Consider the following 23371-nt stretch of genomic DNA (forward strand, 5'->3'; position numbering starts at 1 on the left):
ATACTAACCACGGACTGAAAACGTAATTCAGCAAAGTAAAGGTCAGTCCTCCTACATTCATGTGGAAGACCTCCCAAAAAACGATCAACTTCCCCTGATCAGGTTACACATTGGGTGGAGCACTTGTATAGTGTAGAGGGTGACTTAACAGGACAGGAACAATAGTTGCAACTTGTTGACTTCGAGCGATCTTTACAGCAGGCGACTAATATCAAGCATGTTTCGTTGTGGAATTGCCTATCCAAGATGCAGGTGGATCCTACCTCTTCTTCTGCTCTTTGCCGTCATTTTTGACATAATTGCAATCGCAGCACAATCTGGATGGGTAGAAGACGAAAATGCCAAGTCCCATTACGCGAGCATGTGGGAGCAGTGCCGAGGCCGCAACAACAATTGGACCTGCACGTCGCTCTTGGAATTTCGTAAGTTGGTCAAGAGTTATAACAGTATTAATGTGTTGCTTTTATGTATTCTACAAAGCGATATGAGTAGCCTACATGTTGATGCATACAACCTTAGACTTGAGCGAGTCCCATGTAGGCTACATGACAACAATTCGTTCGAAGAGCGAGGAACGATCCGGATTCACGTCCCAGGTGCACGTTAGCTAGCTTAGAGCGAGAGCTGTTTTACACCCAATCATGTTCATTCTTAGCCTATGCACTATCAAAGTGTCTACATTCGTACTTTTAAATTATGTTGTCCTTCGGGCTTAGTTTGCATAGCAGTATTTGCTAGGCTCGTTTGCGTTACTGAACATTTTAGGTCATATTTTTCACTGTGTGAAGGAGAACTTGTTAAACCGGTAGCTAACACAGGTGAATCCGTAACTGCCTTCTCCAAGGTAGTCAGCCATTTTAGATGGTCATTAAACCGCATTCCCAGAACAAACAAATCCTCAAGACTAATAGCATACTTAAGTTTTACTTGGTTATGTTCTTGTTCTGTACCTCACAGATTGCTACAGCTAATCGGCCCAAAAATAAATATACTTCAGACCCTATGCTTTGTGTTAAGTTTTTATATTCTGTTAATTATTTGTTTTAATTATCATTTTTACAACGTCCCTTCAATTTCTTTCCGCATCTTGTAATGTTATGTAGTTGATTTTGCTCACTCCAAGTAAACTTTTCAGTTTCTTTGAGTTTATCTGGAGTGACAACAGCCACGCCCTTCTGCTGTCTGACCTTTACCGCCTGCCGTTAAGTGCATGTGGGTTTCGCCAGTACAGTCTCAGCCCAACCTAAGCACACCTTACAGACTTGTCAAATTCTAATCTCTCAGTGCGGGTGATGGCCCCGTTTTATATTACAACTGCTTGAGGCTTTTCATAAAGCTTTAGTAATGTGTAATCATAATGATCAGTTTTAATTTAAATTATCAGTTGGTTTATTTCTCTTTAGGCGAATTAATAGAGTTAAAGTCAAGTGATGCAATTACAGGGTGGAGCAAGTGTCTGAAAACTAAACTGTCCTTTTTGTCGTGTGTTTCTTGAGTCATACTGAGCCATCAAGGCTTCTTACTGAAGTGACAATTAAATTATAGAGCCAGATTTTTTGAAAATCATGTCCTGTCCAAGCATGCAGTTTTATCTTTGAGTAATGGTTTTTTCACAAGGTTACACTCAGTGAAATTTAGGTTGCAAACCTGATTGTTTGGACAGAAATTTCAAGTTAATTAATTATTTATTTATCCATCTAAGCAAACTTGAGTAGCTATCAAATAACCTGTTCCTGTTTTGAAGGATGTGTACAAGCATTCCAAGTCTTATAACTCTCAAGAGAAAAGAGATTCATTAGCCATAGTAAAAACATAATTGTTGATGGTATGCTAAAAGCTCCTTCTCTCTCCCTCTCAGCATGGGCTCAGGTTGTTGTTGCACTAATGATCATCGGCCTAATAATCCTCATCGTAGCCTTCATCATATCCTGTGTTGCACTCTGCTGCACCCTCAATATTCCCATCTTGCCCTTCATTGGACTTCTCCTTTTCATCGCTGGTAAGACCCTCTGTGATCAAATAAAATTAATGTCTGTATGTGCTCACATTGGACATATCAAATAGTCTTCCTAGATCTATGTAACACCAATGAACTGTGGCCTATTCCCTTATTTTTTTAATGACTCAAAGAAGACTTGAATCTCTTCTTTGTTTTAATTTTCCACCCTGTGCTGAGTCAACTCACAACATATTGGCCCAGGTTAACGACACACAGTGACAGCAGTTACGTGAACCTGTGCAAGCCTGAACAGTCAGCTCTAGCCTCAAGCTCTTTCTGAGTGAACTATAGGAGTTGTGCACCTTGCAGCACTGCCCTTAGCTTTGTTGTGCTGTTTCCATGGAGACCTGGGAGTGGATTTCTAAGTGACTTGTGAGGACACAGAGCAGAAAGAGACACCACCCACCCCTCCTGCTGACACACACAAACCACACACCCACACCCATAAGCCAGTCTATGCACAGGCATGGGAGTCAGTCCTGGCAAATAATATGCTGTTTGCCCTGTTTCCATACCCCCATTTGCTCTTTTGGCAGACACAACTTGAGTCTTGTTTGCTTTATTATTATTATTATTATTATTATAATACAACCATCCAAAAAAAATATATATATATATATATATATATTTTTTTAAATCTCTCCTTTCACATGCCTGTATGAATTGTTGTCACATGCACAAGCAAGGCGAGGCAGTTACTCACACGTCTACGTTAAACTTTCAGTACAGTGTTGACGAAGTCTCACTGGTATTGTTTTCTACATGAAATACCTATAGAGAAAGTAAGTGAAGAAAAAAAAATACCATTTAATTTTTTTTTTAATCAGCCCTTAAAACATGGTAGAGTCTATGGCATATTTTACATTATAGAGTGCATGTTCAGTCCATCAGTCTAAATTCAATTCAGGTTTGACATAAGGCAGTTTCACTACCTGATTCCTTGAGAACCACAAGACAGTCTTGTTTCCAAAAAATGTAACTTCGGAATTTAATATAGTGGTATTACATGGTTGGTTTCAATGTTTGTTGGTATAAAATCCCACCTAACTTCTATGGCTTTCCAGAAGTTATTTATTCGCTCATAATGTTTCATTACTCAAAAAGGAAGCAAGCTGGCTACATGTTTGTCACAATTAAGCAGAGGTCTATGCTAATTTTTTTTAATGGTGATAAATGTTAAACGGTGAAATTGAGTCTGACCTTTCTAATGAATGTCAAATTCATTCAAATTGACTCCATAAGAGATTCAGAGCCTTTATTTAAGGTAGCTGATGATTTCCAAACGAGAAATTTTTTTTTTATTATTATTTTTTTTGTGGATTATGGTCAAAACTTGATCTGTGTGGCATGAACCATACTGTTTTGCTAGAACCACAAACGCATGAAACCCCAATTGAATACCCACTTACTTCATTTTTAATCATACCCTCTATGATCATGCTGTCATTCAGTAGGAAAGGAAAGACAATGGAATCCACATTTAAGTCTCCATATGCAAGTCAAATTTTTATCGCCTGGAATTTTAGGCAAGTCAAAGCAGACCTTTTTCATAGAGAAACTTCCTTTGAACCACAATACTTTGAGCCCTTTACATTTGTCTTTGTGTGCTGCTTATTGTTTAGATAGACAGGTTTTAAATACTTTTTAGCCCAATTAGGGTGCTCTTACATTCTAGAGTGATGTGTTTTTGGGGTTTGGTTGTATAGTTTTTGTTTGTTTAAGCCTGCTTGCCTGACCGTGTAACTTTTGTGTGGTTTCAGTGATCTTCCAGATCATCGCTCTTATCATTTATCCCGTGAAGTTCAACGAGTTGATCTTTGAAGGCCGCTATGACTACACATGGGCGTATGGCTTTGGATGGGGAGCCACCATCCTCATGATAGGCTGTGGGGTTCTCTTCTGCTGTCTACGCCGATATGAAGACTATCTCACTGGCTTGGAAAAGACCAAATACATCTACCAATCCTCCTAAAAATGTCCTCTCAGACCTATCATATGTCACACAGTTTAAGCATTGCTCTTTTAAAAAATCTTTATATTTTGACAAAGACTTTTATATTTTGACCGATTTAGAATATAATATAAAGCCCCAATCCGGAATTGGCAACACAGCTCTACAGTTTGCCCAAGATTAGATCTTTGCTAATTAAGGGCATGGTAGACATATGTACAGTATTATATGCCTTATAGCTGTTCAAAGCTGTTCTGTGTTTTCACAATACCAAAAAACTGCCATATGTTTTTCTGTGATTCCTGTTTGGGGTTTTATTTCAACTCTGTGGACACTGGTTACTGCTAGACTGTTGTAGTTGCTCTAGTGGAGCATCTCACTCTTGGCCCACAAGAAAATGAATGCTTTGGTTTTCATTATTAACAAACTGCTTTTACTTTCAAGCTCTTCTGCATCACTAAGCCTGGATTATCTCTGAGCAGCTACAGATAGGTTTGCATGGAAGTGCAGATCTCTGGAAGTGCCTGGATAGAGCATTCATAGATGCTTACCTGACCAGCCAATGGTGGTTATGTCTGTTAGAATGCACTGTTTTCTAATTGTTAAATGTTTCGGATAGCTAGTGATTTTTAAAGAATAAAAATATACATAAACCTGTCTATTTTAACTATCCATATACCATTTATCTATCTAATTTCACCTCACTTCTGCTAAGATTGTGTTACATCTTGACCCATTCTACCAAATATATAACTTTTAGACTAGACTTATAACACAAAAGTGCTCTTACTGTCCTAAGATGCTGTATGAATTGTGTGCATTTGGTATGAATGGATTGACTTATGCTTTGTGTTGCTGAAGCACAAGCCTTTTTACATTATCAGAAGCCCTTACCTATACATATTTAGTACTATGGAGATGTGTAAGGGTTTTGGGGTTTTCATTTGACATACGTATCTTTATTCTTTAAGTACATTTTAACATGTTTTTTTTCTGTTGTTTCAAACTTCAGCACTATTAAAATACCAATATTTAGCATGTTTTTAATGTTTCTGTCCGTTAAGAAGTTAAAGGGAATTCTAAATTAGCTTGGGATTTTTTTTTACATAATCCATCAAGCCAGGCTTTATAGTAAGATAGACAGGAAAAAATAATTCCTAATGCATGCTTGGCATTGGAAATAGGCTGTGCCATTTCATTGTAGAAAAACAAAAAAGTAGACAGCCAAGTAGTTTCTGGTTAGAACAGAGAATTCTTTAGAGCTGATGATTATCACCAGACACACCTAAAGTGACACACCCTTGTTAGAAATCCCTGCACCAAATCCAAAATTAATAATGCCAACCCTGCCATAATGGCTCACAAAATACTGAACCATACAGTGAAAAAGTCAGCAGAACTGAAAAAACATGCAAGTAGGAAGAAAAGGCTTGTAGGAGTGTGGTGCAGATTTGAATTTTGTATGTACATGAGCTGCACATCCTTTCATTTTTTGAATCAATATCCCTTTAACACTGTAACACTAATTAGTTTTAAGTATATTTATGCCACATTATTATGTAAAGTATAAGTGCTTAAAATATAGAAAGAAATGTTTTCATTGTATTTGCCAGGTATAATTTTCTGAATTACAACATCAACAGAGTTAATACTAATAAAGGAGATGTGCATGGTCCCCGGTGTGTTTGCATTACTATGACTGTGTAGCATTGGAGTCTGAGGTTTCCTTTTTCTCCGTGTGCCTGGGTATCAATTGGGGAAAACATTTGGTCTGATGCAAATGTTTGCTTGTAAAATAAAGGCCATGCCTTCTGATTTTTTAAAGCATTACAGATGTATAGGCTAGATAGTAGATAGTAAGACAAAACATCAAAGCAGTACACACTCATTAATGAAATATACCAGCTAAAACTAGCCTGTGGCTCAGACCTGATTCTTTCCCGTCTAGCTGTCTGATATGCATCTGATGTTTCTACTGAAGTTCATATAGCAAGCTATTCCACAAACCTCTTTATTTGGACCCCACTCACATACCAACATAGCCATTTCAGAAAAATCCATGAATCAAGGAGCACTTGTGATATGTGTGTGTGTTCTTTTAATTTAAATTTATTTTTAGAAAAATGAATTGCTATTTTTTCAATTATATCCCACCTGCCAAAGCAGCTAATGCAGGGGAAGAGTCCCATTGTACACATTATTACTGAAAGGGAATTGGGATTCTTTATTGATGAAATATGAAATTCCTGGAAGAATGAAATAATTTTACTATCTGAGTGTGTCATCTATTACACTTGATTCTGTAGAGCATTCTAATGGTGATAATATTGTAATTGTGATCTCAACTAATGTGCGAATATACATAACATTGGTGTAAGATGTCTATTGCCACAAGGTGGCAGCATTATAACTTTTTAAAGCGCCATGACACTCAACTAAATATGCATTTATGTGACGTCACTAGACCTACCTGGCTGTGATACCATTGGAAACAGAGTGCATGTTAAACTAAGCACCGGTTTTAGTATAGTTTTATTCTGTAACTTTTATATCATGTAGCTAGCTTAATCTCTGCAATGAGTTGTGCTTGTGTACTCACAGGAAGAAACATTTTTTAAACACAATGCGTCTGTTTTGATTTACTATTGTTCTTGCTTCCTTGCTGGGTTAAAAGACAAGGGCAATTCCCTTACTTCCTTAATATGATGTCATATATATATATTTATATATATATATATATATATATATATATATATATATATATATATATATATATATATAAAGAACCAAATACAGATTGTGAGGTTTTTCAAGAAGAACGTAATATTTTTCTTACTTCTTATTTTTATTTTTAGAGAGGAGAACTAGACCACTGGATTCTAACAGCTTTAGTTCTTCTAGCTAGGTTAAGCACCACACTGCAAATAAATAAAATAAAGTAAAATATATAAATAAAAATACTGTTTTAGACTTTTTCAGTAAGTAATTGTTAGAGCACATCCTGCCTCTCTGGTGTCATGGAATGTAGAAAAATGTGAAGGTGTTTCAAGAGATTTAGATATATGTAAAGAACTGTGTGTCTGTAGAGATGGTGAATGACTGAACATGGTAGTGACTGACAGTTGGGAACAAGTCAAATGGTAACTTGCTGAAAAGTTGCCCCCATCTTTAAAAAATGACAAAGTGATTCCCCTTCAAGTCTAGCATGTTCCCCAAGTGCACTCCCCCACTTCAGATGTACTCTAGTTCACTCATATTGTGGCTTTATTTGTTTCCTGAGTGCCTTGGCTCACTTAATTTGAGCTAACTCAAAAGTGCTCTTTTTCACTGGGGACAACCCCCTGAGCTCTGGATTTGCAGCCCTTCTCGAATCAGAATTAAATGCTGGTCAAATTTACGGGATTCAATTGCTCAAAAGGGGATGAGTCAGCATGGACCCGACAACTATTAGAAAGGCCCGGAATCAAATACCAGCATGCAAATCATGCATATCCATAGGCATATTTCAGGGCTATTATATACTCCTTTGATTGTAACCTGGAGTATATTTATAATTTATTTCATTTATTTAATTCTTTATTTATTTATTAATTTTCTGACAATTATTAAGGACATTTATGTGCATTTATGGACAGTGTAATTTCTTTCACTTTCTTATCTCAAAACAGCAAACAGCAAAATGAACTTTAGACCTCAGGTGTTTTCCACAGACTGCTGAGATATTATAACCAAGCCAACCAAATCTTGAATCTAATTAATTTACCACATTAACTTATATACATTTTTGGTAAAAGCCATATTTACAGTGCTGAGGAATATATAAATATCTGAAAAGTACTATATATATTTAAGTAGTTGCTTCCATGCCCTAACTGAAAACTGTTGTAAAATCTTTCTGGAATGCACCTTGTGTGATCAGGTCAACTCTGGAACTTTTCCTGACATAATGAACGACTCATCAGATAAAACCAGACAAACCTGTGAGTGGCACTGAAAATTGACAAACAAGGAATTCCCTTTTTATTCCATACACTCATTGGCTGAGTACTGATGGGTGCGATCAAACCCAGACCCTGTCCCAGGGCATTCATCATGAGGTTAAGTTTCCTTTTCCCTCACAATCTAACTCCTTTCTTATAATTTCTTCATCTACCTGCATTGGGTCCAAAAGGGCCACAAGTTTAAAGGCAGTGAGTGAGCAACTGGGACCCTATCCTAGATATTATTGAGGGCCTAGAAGCAAATGGGAGGATGTTCAAATAACAGGAACCACAAAGAATTGTGGAGACACTTGGTATTTGAAATGGTTAAGGTTAGGGTTAGCCAATCAGAGGCATGCAAATGCTTTCATTACAGGGAGCAGACTACCCCTCCTGTTGATCTAATTTAGCTCAAACCCTTAACGTTACATAAATACTGATAGCAGCACTGTTTGTCGAGGATCTTATCAATATTTCAGTACACACCAGTCAGGAACTGGCACCAATTTAGTTCTGGTTCTTGATACCCATCCCTACTAGTGACAGGGACACTTGGGGCTGTGACCAATAAGCTACAGGAGTGGCTTCAACAAATCCCAAAAATGACATCAATCTTAGCCCGGAAGAGCACAACCCTAGGAACAGCAAAAAATACTGCACTGTACCCTCAGACTCTTAGGTCTCTGGTAGAAGACCTGACCCAATTGTAAGGGAAGAAATGGCCACCCTATAGCAACATCAGGAACAAGGAACACAAAAAGCTCTAGAAATACCAGGGTCTGAAATTTGAGCTAGAAAAAAGTGGAGAGTGAAGGCAACTGTGGTTCCTGTGGTAATTGAAGCACTAGGGGCTGTGACCACCAAACTAGGAGAATGGTTCAAGCAGATCTCAGGAACAACATCCAAGATCTTCCTCCAGAAGAGTGCAGAATTGGGAACAGCTAAGATACTATGCAGGACTCTCAAGCTCCCAGGCCCTGGTAGAGGACTCAAGCTTGAAGGAAAAAGACCGCTTAGAGGGTGAGTGTGAAATGTTATATATATCATTTGTATATTTACATATATTTATAAAATCTAAATATAATATTTTAAAAATATTATTTTAATTATTTTTTACATACATATGATGTATTTGGACACATTATAAGTGATAAGTGACACAAACGTCAGCTAAAATGTCATAAATGTAACTGTAAATTATGTTACCTGGGTCACTGGGTGTTTTGGGTCTTTCGAACATCAAACACCCTCTCCCAGGTGACCAAGCTGAGAGTGATTGGTTTTCAGCTTGTGTCGTAGCATTTGCCCATGAATCACTCCTTTGGATCCACAGCCTTCTACAGGCCTTTTTTCCTGCTTCAGTGTTGACTCTGATGGTCTTCTGCTTCCTGTTCTGCCAGTGATGCCCAAAAAACTGTAGGCCTTACACAGAGACTGTGCTGCAAATCCTCACACCACATACTCCACCCCTTTGTGTGGCACGCGTCCACCAAGTCTGCTTACTTGGCTCTGTTTTGTTGGCTTTCTCCATCCTCTCCTCCCAGGGCACAGTCAACTAAATATTTGATATTTGCTGAAACCAGCACAATGTCTGGTTTCAGGGTGGTCTATCTAATGTTCTCTGGAAATCTGAATTGCTTCCCCAGATAAATCCTCATCCGCCAGTGATTTGCTGTTTCAAAGATATCTACTCTGCCTTTGGCTGGGGCTGGGTTTTCACCCCAGTTCTGACAAATGCCACTCCTTGCCTTGATGGTCAGAAGCACTTGGCTAAGCAATAGCCTTCAGCACCTGGTCATTCCACCAGCAGTAGTGACCTTCACCTTGTATCTTGGGGCAACAGCTAAAGATGTGCTCCAGTGCTCCTTTCCTGAGGCAGAAGGGACATACCAGTGCATCAACCAGCTGAAGAGGTTAGATGGATTTGGAAGGATGCCATAGACTGACTGTATTAAGAACTTTATGTGGAAGGGCTCACCCTGTCACAATTTCTCCCTGATGGTTGATACTTAACATCTGGGTTACAATCAGCTCCTCAATATGTGCTTGTACCTTCTCATGCAGCTACTGGCATCTGTCCTTTCCCTCACCTTGGTCATAACATGTTGAGGGAAAGCTGCTGAACCCAAAAGAGCTCTCTGCTGCAGGTATGATTCTGCCTGACTTGTTCACTGCATCCTTTGTCTTCCATTTTCTCATTCTTAGTTCAATTCCAGCCTGGGAGATCTTTGGGTCACTTGACATATACTGCAGCACCTCACTTGTAATGGGTGACCTCACTTAGGCTGCTCACGGGGAGCCTCGGGTTGAAGCTTCTCCCATACAGAGCAATGCCACTCAGGCTGTGTGGCAGGCTCAGCCACCAGCACAGATGCTGACTGACAAAACCCTCCACTATTGTCAAAAGGAATTTAGATAGCAAAATCCTGGGAAGGATTCTAAGCTAATAGATCCAGGCCTAGAATTTTCCTGATAGCCCTGAGTTATAAACTGCCACCAACCATGCCTCCAATTCCTGGTCTGTGGTATTTATAGAGGTAGTATTCTTCAGCATCACTGCAGGTGTTGGAGATGATGGCCTATCTCCTCTTTGGAGCAAGTGAGGAGGGTACTGTATTTCTCTCTTAGTACCTGCCCTGTAAACCCAGATGGGTTTGAAATGTAGGATGCACATCTCCTGGCCTGCTCTCTTGCTTCTTTCCTGTGCCCTTCAGCTCTGTGCAGGGACATGAGTTTCTTCCTGAGGATCCCACAGAGTTCAGCCACAGCCTGCTTCTCTTTCTTGCTAGTCTCCTTGAACATCTTCTTCAATACACTGAGTTCCCACCATATCAGGCATATTCTCTCAGCCCTGCAATTCTTTACATAAGGGATCTTTATGTCCTTCCGCTCCATTGTGCCAAACCTGTTGGTTGTCATAGATTGAAGTCTCCTGTCAGCATATGATGTTGCTTCCAGAATACTGTCTACATCATTGTCAAACTTAAGTCAGACATTCTCCTTGCTTGCTGGTGGCCATTTAACCCTCCAATGTTCCACTACTCTGCGTGGGGTTGGCGCATCGGACACGGTGGCCAGGCTCCTCCTACTTCTCACCAGGGGATTCCAAGGTTGCTCCCTCATGAAACATTTCATTTAGGTCTGGCGGATCTTCGGGCCATGTGGGTTGCCTCAGGCACACATTCATTGCTTAGTGTCAATGATTCCATTCCATGTTGGTCCCACCCATGTTGGTGTTTTTATATATATATATATATATATATATATATATATATATATATATATATATATATATATATATATATATGTTTTATATACATAGATATATAGTTATAGATAGATAGATAGATAGATAGATAGATAGATAGATAGATAGATAGATAGATAATACATATACAAAAAATTACATTTAACCTTGCTTTGGAATATATTGGGACATGTTATTGTGTAGGACTCTACAAAAGAAATGGTGCTCTGTAAGTTGAATGATTGCCAAAATTTCCAGCATTTCATGGAAGAGTCCTATTGCTACAAGGGAGCTTTGGTGATCTATATATTACAGTTGAGTGCAGTTTGCAGGTCAGAATCCTGCTTTGCATGCTATTTTCAGAGATTGTTGCCAGCCACACTCTAGGCTGTGGGCACACAGCCCACGCAGCCAGCGGTTCTTCCCCCTCAAGTTTGAAATGTCACCTCACACTCACAACAAATATCCCCTCCCTCTCTTGCACAGCTTTCTGATGCACACTTTCCTTCTTGCCTGTGTGAGTCAGTTCAGTGCTTCTTGCATGGGAAGGGGGCTGCCTACTATTCAAACAGTTTGGCTGTGGGCTGTCAGTGCCTGTGGGCTGACTTTCAGAATCGAATTGTTAGAAAGAGTGGCAAAAATTACCGACAAAAATGCCGAGGAGAAAAAAGTGTTGTAACTTGTGGTTACAAAACTTCCTGAAGTCAATGACATAGCTCCAGCGGTTCCAGTTCAGTGTGTTGACTGTAATGGTACATAAAGTGAAAGAGAAAAAAGGAAAAAGGAAAATTATAATAAAGAAAATTCTGTCATTGCTTATGACATTTTGAACACGCTACAATAAAGACTTCCACAAACCTAAAAATGAATTTTTATCCTGTTCTTTATTTTAGCTGTCAGATGCATCATCATTCTCACCTGGCTGTAAATACTGTCAATGTCAAGATTACAACTTTATAAATATGTTCTATATAATATGTATAATACATAGAATCACAGTTCTAGGTTTTTAATGTTAAAAGACACACAAGAAGCCAAGTTAACTTTTCTTATTAAAAATAATTTATTCCAGAACAACATATAAATAATTGTTGAAACACAATACAGATAATATTTGCTGTGAATAAATACCAAACAACACCCCCTCCCCATAAAAGGAAGAAAAAAATTTTCATACATTATATGAAAGTTTGCACAAATTTGTATTTTGTATTTAGGTTGGAATGTCAATGTCAGAAGTCAGAAGTACCTCAACTAATTCCAGAGCAGCGTATTAATATTGTGCAAATTTGTGGTAATCTGTAATGAATTCAGATCCAGTAGTTGAAGAGCAAACGCTCTTAATTCCTACTCATGATCTGACTGAATTTTTCTTGAATGTGTCATTTGACTAAAGCATAGTTCTGTATATGGGCCCACATGGTTCTATTTCTTGTGTCACCACAAGTTATATGTGTTACTACAATATTAGACTTTAGAAATGGGAATGTATTACGCAGATGTTCTTTTCTCAGTGAAGCCACAGTAGCCAAGAATTTTTCCATGCTCATTTCTATGCAAGTGCTGGTATCCATAGTCAAATAGACACATTTTTGCATACCAAATGTACATAGTAGAGGCATTATGTGAATGTAGCAGAGAAATACAGCCAAGGGAGTGAAGCTCCATTGCCAAATAAAGAGAAACATAGACAGGGTATTCACAGATCTAAGAGGGGGCTTATAACTCACAGATGTGTCCTCTTCTGATCACTGCTTTTTTGGAGTACTTGTTTTTTTAAATATAGGAAATAAGATTTCTTTCCTGAAGGGGATTTTACTTTATGTTATGGTTCCTCCCTATTAACATTCTTGCTGTATTTCTTCCTTTTAGATGCCATTCCCACCCACTTTATTTAGCTTGCTTTGGGTGTGAGTGATCACATGCTGTTGCTTAAGGAGGTATGGTGAAGAACCTGTTTTATTGCACTTTGGAATTTCTGTTTAAAAGTTACTCAAAAATGTTAGAACGTGTCCAACACTGCCCAGTGTCATGACCAGTAAACAAACAAACAAACAATTTCTGAGCAAAAAGATGTCAAGGCAAAATCAGGTGATTAAGTTTCAAGAGCAAGTAGGACACACACAAAAAAAATCTCAAAGGCAACAGGTCCATACTGCCAGCACTTGTCAAATGGTGCAGCAATAAATTAAATTGAAGCTCTGCTTTGCAATCTCATTGGCACTTAACCTATACTGTATGAAAAACTATCAAATGCTGTCTCTGAGGCCTCTGAAACCCTGTAGCTATGTCTCCTGTATTTTCTACAAGCCCCACTGGCTTACTGCAGTCCACAGTGGCAATGTACATTGGCTTGGTCATATTCATATTCATATTCATAAGTAACTTTGGTCAAATTTTGCTGGGTTTTCAGCTCACAATCAGGAAAGAAAAAAAAAAATCAATCAAGGATCCTTTGAAGTTGCTTTCCCCCAAACTGTTTGGCAATGTACAAATTGTTTACAATCTAATACCCTGTTCGATATTAATCACAGATACCACAGATGTATGCGACTGGATGCCAGTGTATCATCAGTTTCTTTGTGTCAATACCCCTGCCTATACACATGATAGAAAATGATAAAAATTTTGCTTGAGAGGTAATCTCCAGGTCCGCAGCGCCAACTGGCCCGTCAGCCCTACTCGAGAAAAATCCGCTCGCTCTGTGCGCTGGACCCCTCCAGTGGGAACGTTCATGCATGTGCGCTTGCCGGCACGCCAGCTCCGGGTCCCCGTTTTCAGACGGGAAGTCTGTGTGCTGCATCAGCCTCGATAGATCTGCTTGAAGTGGTCGCACTCGTTGCAGTAGCCCTGCTTCTCCTGGTTGGCGTAGTGGTCGCAGCCCTGCGTCCGGCAGCGCTGCTTGCTCTTCTCCTTGGGTGCCTGGGCTCTGCGGCCCTCGCGCTGCCCTCGGCTCAGGCAGTCCGGGCACAGGTCCGTACAGCCAGGGGACACATTCTTACAGCCGTTGCGCCGGCACTGAACCTGGCTGAGTGTTGGCAGCGGACGCGGTTTGGAGGCGCGCTGTTGGGGGGAGGCCATAAAAGAGCTTGTTTTAATGTAGGGAACATCTGATGAGAAAATCTTAAACTTATTCATGTGTAAACTGGAATAATCAGCACACGATATGATTTCTGAATAGCTAATGAGGCAAAGCTATAATGTTACAGCTTTTTGACATAATTTTGACCCCTGTAATTATGCTAAATTATGAACAAGTTGGTATTTGTGGTTTAGACTGCACCAGCGTGAATTTAAGTTGTGCTTGGTGGAAAAAGTGCTGGTGCACAGTAACTCACCATGACTGGAGGGGAGCTGGAGCCCCTGCTGGCGGCTTGGTTGAGCCTGGTGCTCTGTTCCTTCACGTAGCACTTGTTGCAGTAGCCCTCCAGCATGGCCTTGCCGGCCAGGCCGCAGCCCTGGCCCCGGCAACGGACGTTCTGGAAGCCCGCCTCCGACGTGTGTCTGGGCTGCACCACTGCAGGAGCTGCCTCTGTGTGAGCAAGTGGGTATAACGTCAAACCACAGAAGCATGGTGCGCGAAAGCTTCCATGTGCTTGACGAGAGAGCACTGGTTACACTGCATCTGCTGACCAGGGTTGCTGTGCTTGCTATGATGGATATGGTCCTTTTACAAAATAGAGCCACTTGTTGGTATGGACTGAGTGTCAAGTTTTAGGATTAATGTTAAGAGTGAGAATGACAGTAGTATTACCACCAAATGATAAATCCCATATCCTATTATACACCCGTACTGCCTGCACTTGGTTCTCTGCTGCATTTGGTTTCATAGTAGTTGGCTGAGAGTAAGTTTCATGTAAATGCAAGAAGTAATGAAGGAAAGATAAGGAAGAACAGAAAGAATGTGAAAGACATCATGCTAAGTGATCTATATGAGCTCTCATTCACTGTTAGCCACATTAGCGTGTTTTGGTTCCACTTACGGTGATTGGTCTGATAGTCTACATAACATATGGTGCAGAATCCTAGCTTCTCTTGTGTCCCAAAAAACTGGCAGCCCGATCGCTTGCACTGGCGTGCTGTCTGGGTGTGCCAGCCATGGCCAGCAGTGCCTGAGCGGTCCCTCAGTGGAGCCCACACCGAACCATCTATTCGGGACTCCTGCTGCTGGGTGTCAGGTCTCTCCGTCACACCAGGCCTCTGCATGCAGGGCCCGCAAATGCCATTGAACGTCCGATAGGTCTCCTGCCGGCACAGGCTACATCGCTCTGCATCCCGTTCCCTCTCCTTTTCCCGCTCCCGCGTGCTCAATGCCCACTGGGCGTGGCCCCAGCCATGGGAGGGGCCCTGGGTTGGCCTGTTGCCTGCCAGCCGGCTTTGACGGGAGGCAAAGCAGCGCTCGCACAGGCCATCATGCTCCACGCTGAGTGTGAACAGGCAGCCAGGCGTCTTGCACTTCATGGCATGCGTCTCGCTGTAGAGGCTCAGGCTGGGTGCCGTCGGTGGTGCTGAGCGAGGGCTGGCCAGCACAGAGCGCTCTGACGGGGCTGACCTCCCACCACAACCCTCAGGTTCCGATGGCGAGTTGACATGGTTGGTCACGGCCTCCAGCTTCCTGCCTGCCTGGCGCTTTTCGAAGCACTCATGGCAGTGTGGCTGCGTGTCCACCGAAACATAGAAAGTGCAGCGGGGTGTGGCACAGCGGATCTCAATCAGGGACAGCTGAGAGACAGAGAACTGTGACTGGGGTGCCCTTGGGGCTTCCTTGTCCTCATTCCACAGCTTGAACTCGTGACTGACCAGCTGCAGGTAGTCCTCCATGAGGTTCATGTCTTCAGGTAGGTTGCCTTCATCAAGTCTGGTGGAGATGCAAGGCAAAGTTGAAAATTAAGCCCGCACCCTTATATTACACTATCAAGTCAATAGTAGACATTCAAAGTGGCAATACATGTTTGAGCTCCAATTAATGAATGACTAGTGAGATAAATTTCCAACTGAACTCAAGAAATTAAAAGTTGACTCAAAATATGAGTACATTGTAAACGGGAAACACCAGTGGTTCCCGCAGACGTGTCTGACTGGCTCATACCGGGCTGCCTTGATCATCCGTGTAGGATCATAGCCCAGGCCAGTGGGGATCTCCATGACTATTAGGTAGTCACTGAGCAGCTTTTCCTTCCGCTGCTTCTCCTCCTCAGTCAGGAAATGGACACGCAACTCCTCGAAGCCTCCCCTGCCAGGGTTTATCAGTGGTACCATCCGAAGCTCTGATGAGAAAGACAATACAACAATCAATTCAGACACACAGAGGCAAAGCAACCCACTTGCCAATCACCCATACTGAAAGTGCTGAACCATGTACAGGCTGTACCTGGGCCACTGTCTTTGACTGTGATGAGGGGGGCAAAGTGTTGCGAGTCATAACCAAGCACTATAGGATACTTGTAGCTGTCTTCTGGGGACCAGTGAAGAGGCAGGTAAATTCCACCAAAGTTGAGAGGTGAAAAGGAGGTGCCTGACTTCATGCTCCTTACCACTTGAGCTGTAGAGTTACATAAATCAGTGAATTCAGAATTCAGTGTGTAAATCCTGAGGCTGAGCATTAGTCTTTCAAGACCCCCCATGCCACACCCCACAAGCCCCAGAGGAGAATCACACCTGCAATGACTATAATTGGCCTACGCAGGATATTTGACAGCACAAAGATGTGAATATCTTCCAGGGAGTCAAACCGCAGGCCATTACTGCTGGACGCAGGAGATGCCATATTAACTATCTTCTCCCATTCCTCTTCCCAGTTCTGTAAGAACAAAGAAAAATCAGACATTTATGTCAACACTTTGAATCTAGAACCATATGCCTAGAGAGAAGCACTGCCAAAAATTTGCATTGCAATTGTGGGCTGGTAGATAGTAAACTTCTGGCTTCCAGTTGTTTGGTTCAAAGCATGATGCCTAATGCCACATTTTTAAGGCATTTAGCTGCTGCTTTTATCCAAAGTGACTTACAATTACTGAGTACAACTTGAGCAATTGAGGGTTAAGGGTCTCAATCAGGGGCCCAACAACTTGGCAGTGGTGGGGCTTGAACCAGCAGCCTTCCAATTACAAGTCAAGTACCTTAACCACTGAGCTACCACAACTCTTCATTTTAGAACTAGCCAGTTCTCCAGTATTATGACGTCTAATAACATATTATTGGCTTTCAATGGCCCAGATGTGTTGCAATCTGAGACAAAAATGTTGACTGTATGGTGGGACCAGAAGACTGGAATGAGAAACACCACCCTAGAGTACAAACCTCTGGGTATTATGCCATGTACTACTCTAGAAAGCTGTCTTGGAGCACATGGTGCTGTATTGTTTCAAGAGTTGTTACCTTAGTGCTATAGCGCAGGCCAGTTTGGGTGAACTCCTGGGAATGCAGTAGTTCTGTCTGAAAGCGTGCTCTGAAACCACTTGTGTCTGTCTCTTTGAGAGCGGCGTAAAGGGCCTTCCGCAAGACCAGGTCTGTGTCCTGCACGCCCAACATGTACTGCGAGGCTGCATGCAGCAGACAGTTCCCATCACCTAGACGCAACACACAAGGTAGCAGAGAGGCCTCATCACCTGAAGCACACAGAGAACCATATTTCCACTGTCTAACGTTGTATGGCACGAGAGCAGGTTGCTGAAGCTGTTCTGGACACCCAAACCAACATTAGCATTTAGAGGTGCCATGATGCATAAGCATGATCTTAGGGACTGGGGAACTTGAGATGGTCATTGCAGACCTAATTGTCATTATAAATTTCAGAACCTCTACCAGTCTTTTGAAACACTGCAAACCATGCTTCAGTTTCACTTGATAAGAAGCAAAAGCAGCAAAAAAAAAAAGGGTTTAGTCTGTGCACTGCAGGCTGACTTGTGGTTCTGGTTTGAATGGTGTCTTTTTGTAGGCCGCCTCCACAAGCTAACAGGGAATAAAAAAAAGAAAAAAAAAGAAAGAAAAACCAAAGGCAAAAGCCAGGCAGAGGGCAAATGAGTTCCAAGAAGCTATTTGAAAGGTACCTGAGATTTAGTTCCAAGAGGCAAAACAACTATCTACGTGCTTTGTGCGTTATTGTTAAGCAATAAAGAATTTTGGTGCCATTAGAGATATCGCAAATGCTAAAGTGTTTTGTCAAGCAGCGAGACAAAAAAGAACTGGGGAATTTCCACCAAGCTGTTAGAGCAGTTTAGAGGTATCTATTACATGGGGCCATATATCTTTTGAAAGAGGAAATATGACTTTGTACAAGTACAGAAGTGTCACCTGTCATGGCACCTATAGTGGAAATGAGTTTTACAGCGGATAGAGAACTACTATATCACAACGTTTCCAGGTCTGCCAGTGAATTTACTAAAACACTTGAAGATCACATAGGATTTACTGGCTCCTAAGACATCAAATCAGAAAAGGTTCTTGGTACACAAGATCCAGAAGTCAAAAGGTGCAAGGAGCTGTATTTTAAAAGGTAAATAGCTCAATACTGAGAGCTATCCTTTTCTATATAGTCCATTATACCCTTTTTTCAATCAAACTCAACAAAGATTAAAAAAAGCTATCATTTTCTGTTAAAAAAAGAAAAAAAGACATTAAAAAAGCATAACACTACACAACATTTAATAGCAATTCTTCAATCAAGTTTTTTTGGGTTTTTTTTTTTTTTTTACACTTTGCAGGCTAAATAAAATTTGCTTTACGACAAGAACTGGCAAAAAGGAATCATTAGATACATAGTTACGAGCAACTTAAACAATCCAAATGTGCATTACACCACACTCCTTATAGCAGCAGAACAGCCTATATGCTAGATTCCATTTGAGGCCTGGGTTTTTTCGATATTGTGCAACTTGAGAGAGAGAGACTGAGAAAGTGTGTGAGTGCGTGCGTGTGTTTGTGTGCATGTGCACCATGGTTACAAGGCACTCTTTAACAGGCCTGTAACACAACAGACAGGAATTTCCCTTTTATGCGATTCTCTCTGATTAAATGCCATAAGGCCAGCACTTCAACTTTTTCTTCCCCTAGCTCTTGAGACAGCTGAGCTGTGCTACCAAGTAGCTGGACTTTCCAGAGAGGAGGGGCCTCACTCCTCTGGAATGCCTGCAGCCTTGCAAATGCCACTGACACCCAAGAGTTCCAGGATCATCAAGGGGACCTCCATAGTTTCTTTTTAATTCCATGATGTATGGAATACAGACACACACACTTTTTCTATATATCTATATAAAAAATACACACACCCACATACATACATACATATACATATACATATATATACATATATATACATATATATATATATATATATATATACATACACATATACACATATACATACACACACACACACACACACACACACACACACATTATATACATATATATATATATATATATATATATATATATTTTTTTTTTTTCCTTCTACATCACCAGTGAAATAAATCTGTAGGACAGACCCACGTTCTACATAACTAGACACTGACTTAGACCATACTCTTGATGAGGCATTATGATCCTAATGACACTGTGCCACACATTAGAAAACTAACATCATATTCAATAAATGCTATAGAGCACATCTGGAAAATGATTAAAACAGACTAAAACTGATTCCAGACAAACAACTCAATGATCGAATAACTTATGTGCCATCTAAAATGACCTATAAAACCTTGTGACTGCTAAAGAGTGTGGGAAAACCTGATATAAAACATGTGTAACAGATTTTTGGAAGTACCCAGACCCCCAACGAAACCACAGCCTTATCATTACGGATCACCAGTATGGAGTTCAGCTACCACTTCAACATGTGGACACAAAGCAAAATGAGTCAGCTTTACAGACACCATCACAGGCCATTCATGCTCCCCTTGTCATTGTCTCAGGGGCACGTGATTTGATGAACTCTGGAAATCAGCAGCCAAGTGCCTTCAGTCTGAGAGCTCCAAAGCAAATCCAAAACAGCAAAATCTATATTTCAACACATTCACATTCATGGCAAACAGCCTCAAAAGACCAAATATGGGACTCCTTAAGGACAAGGTTGCAATGGGTTCAAGTGTCACCAACAGTAGGACAAAGAATAATTGCTTTCAGTGACAATTACCAGGTTCAATAATTATCTTATGGAGGATGTAATTAAAATATGTAACAATATAGAAGTGGAAAAATACAATATAAATACATCTGACTGTATATGTAAATCCACTTATAAATATTCCGATCATGAGAACGGTGAAGAAAAATACAACCAGGCCTGTGGCCAATTGGGGTATTCTGTAAAACGTGAGCCTTTATGACAATTGTGTCCAGTGAGGTGGGTTTACAGTAAAATTAGTGACTGTAGAGTGGAGCATAAAAGGGCAAGTACACAGAAACTTCCTTTCGGAACATTACTCACCATATGTGAGCAGTGCAACCTGACCCAGAGTTAACAGAAGTGTTAAACTCACAAGAAGCTCATGAAGAGCAGTGTTTCAAAAGTGCCCCTTAGACCAACTTGCACCAAAAAGGATGAGGTGGGGTTGAGACAGGAGGGTGTAAGTGTGACGGTACAGGACTTTCCCTCCAAGTATGATACAGACACAAAAAAGAGAAGGACAGTTTCCTCCTGCTTTTAACTCTTTGATCTTGCCCCAATTCTTACAGAGATTCAAAGTGATTTCTTTCATACCCTCGGTGCATCAGTCCCGTTCAAAAAAAAAAAAAAAAAAAACCCACAATGCTCAACAAAATAGGCCTAATTTTCTCATAAGGCACCAATATTTTTGTGAATAGCAAACACAAGCAGCCTCAATACTCACAGGATATAGGCTTCATGCTCAAATTCTTAGAAAACACAGGATGTGGGAAATCTTATTCATGAGCTACAAATTATGTGCAATCTAATTGGATTCCTTTTCAGGTGATCCAAGATAAGCTCTTTAAGGTAAAGCTGAAAACAAGGCGTCATCTACCATTTGTCCGGAGCGGCACTAGTTTCTTGACCTCCCGGCACCAGTTCAGCCGCTTCTCCTGTTCGAGAGACGTCTGCATGCACCGGTCCAAGATGGCTGACTGGATCACCTCACGGAATGACTGTGAGAACTGGTTCATGCAGATCATTTCCAGGGTGTAGCGGTGCATGCCCCGCAGGTGATGTAGCTGGCCACCGCTGGCCGAAGGCTTCACCACGTCATTGGGTACACGCTCCCGGATCTTCACAGCCTTTAGGAGGTTACTGACAAAGAGGAACTTGGGCAGGAAGTTCTGGCCCTGGGACATTGTGTTCTCGAAAAGGAATGGGAAACCAGTTTATCTCTGTGGGAAAAAGAGAGCAACAATGATTTCTCCTTCTTATGGATAGACATACAATGTATTTGGCCAATCAGACAATCCAGCCTGGGGTGCAGTGGGGGATGGGGATGTCAAATTAGTATGTCTGTTTGTAAGCGTGAACCCCCCCCCCCCCCCAATCTCTTTACCACACAGAAGTGAGGACTATTTGCCCATGAAACTGAATGTGGATAATTCCACTTCCATTGCAAGAGACTACCTCGAGGTCATGAGTGAAATGGGCAAGGTGCTTACTTGCCTACTAGCATACTACAGTCTGCAGTCTACGGACATAACGAACAATGAGTCGTGATTTACAGTTTCTCTTGCTGAAATTAACTACATATATTTTAGAATGCTAAGGACTTAACTTACAAAGGCATAATTTAGATTGTGCCCTAGTTGTCTGAGGGCAACTTATCCAAATACTACTCACACAGACGATCCCGCATCTCGTTAAAAAAAAATCCTCCTAGCAAAATGTATGATAATGCCATTAAACGGATACAAAACAAGCTGTCGTTTGTTTTCCATCTCCGCACATAGGCACAATAGAGAGGGTTGCGGTTTAGCCACTTCGTTCTAGCAAAAGCCGAGTAATAGCCGCCTGACGCTCGAATTACGTAATTCAGATGATAAACCATTACAGACAATGCAACACTGCCACACACCAAATGCGACGATATTTGCGCCAGCAACAAAATATTGCATGCTTTGCTTGATTAATGTTTTTTAATAATTGGTAAAAGTGACGTCTTCACAAACAATGGCTGTCAAAACCATGGCATTACATCCAAGGATGACAGACTGATTGTCGTTTAGCATGCTACAATACGTTTCAAATTAATTCCCGGTGTATTCAGCTTTTATATATGTATAGACCTAGTATAAATATATAGTAGGGAGAGACGCGGACAACGACTGAAAGCATACAACTCTCACCTGTTCAATATGTCGGTATCCAGCAACAAAGCCCATAAGACGCTCTGACTCCACTGCCTGGCAGGTACTTCAATCAATGTACCCTAGAGTAGCCTAGTAGTCCATGGCGCCTTCAGACATTCAACCTCTTTCAGCGAGCGTACGTTACAGGAGCTAAAAAACACAGTGTAGGATTTAATCTAGCTACTCAAAAGATTTCAAATTGATGTCAACAAGGAAAAGCCATTGGGGATTTCCAAGGAGGTACTTTCCACTTTCACAACCTATCATAAACCGAATTACTTAGCTAGCTAAGCCAGTACAGACGTTCATTGGAGCGTGGTGACGTTACGCTAAAAGGATGACGCAATTACGTTGATAATTTTGCCACACCCATCGATGGTTGTAGGCGTATCTAACTAGCTAGCTACTATTGTTATCTCATTCGCTTTTCTATATATTTTAGACAAATGCATGTAACATATTTCAAAGTCTTTAACGTAGTTTCAGTCACTAATTTGCTAAAACGTCAACCATCACAAAACCTATAGTATAGATACAGATTTAAGGAAACCACCATTTTAAAAAATCTTTAAACCTTCTTAGTATTGTTTGAAATTGTCCATTTGCGGTTTTGTCCAGCAGGTGGTATTGCTGAGTAACTGTGACGTGCAAGTCCATGGGTGCTGTGCGTTTGACACTTCATGGCAAATTAAGGTGGCTTGTGATGGTTGTACAGTCTGCAGAAGTCACTTTTTCATCTGTAAAAGTGTTGTTTCGCCCAAGGACTTGTTCTAAAACTATTCTAGTTGGAACATGTTATCTAAAAACAACAAAAAATAAATAAACTATATTTTAGAATAACCACAAGAAAAGAGACTCCCTTAATAACAGTAACTCAGACATTTTACCGCTGAAACTATCCCAAA

At 40.8% G+C, this 23371-nt stretch overlaps 2 protein-coding genes across 2 annotated transcripts; one reads left to right on the top strand and one right to left on the bottom strand.

Annotated features, from left to right (window-relative positions):
• The first annotated feature begins 102 nt into the window (after positions 1 to 102).
• On the top strand, positions 103 to 5625 carry perp (p53 apoptosis effector related to pmp22). The gene is made up of 3 exons (XM_027023804.2): positions 103 to 422; positions 1859 to 1999; positions 3760 to 5625. Exons 1-3 carry the CDS (start codon positions 218 to 220, stop codon positions 3969 to 3971), a joined length of 558 nt encoding a protein of 185 aa, XP_026879605.2. The 5' UTR covers positions 103 to 217; the 3' UTR covers positions 3972 to 5625.
• Positions 5626 to 12216: 6591 nt separating this feature from the next.
• Positions 12217 to 22767, bottom strand: tnfaip3 (tumor necrosis factor, alpha-induced protein 3). Its single transcript, XM_027023576.2, has 9 exons — positions 22464 to 22767; positions 21164 to 21506; positions 17556 to 17746; positions 16836 to 16977; positions 16549 to 16719; positions 16267 to 16444; positions 15161 to 16035; positions 14516 to 14709; positions 12217 to 14240 (listed from the first exon to the last, which is right to left on the bottom strand). Exons 2-9 carry the CDS (start codon positions 21468 to 21470, stop codon positions 13980 to 13982), a joined length of 2319 nt encoding a protein of 772 aa, XP_026879377.1. The 5' UTR covers positions 21471 to 21506; positions 22464 to 22767; the 3' UTR covers positions 12217 to 13979.
• Positions 22768 to 23371: the final 604 nt, after the last annotated feature.

Source organism: Electrophorus electricus, chromosome 11 (genome assembly GCF_013358815.1).
Source record: "Electrophorus electricus isolate fEleEle1 chromosome 11, fEleEle1.pri, whole genome shotgun sequence".
Classification (NCBI taxonomy): domain Eukaryota; kingdom Metazoa; phylum Chordata; class Actinopteri; order Gymnotiformes; family Gymnotidae; genus Electrophorus; species Electrophorus electricus.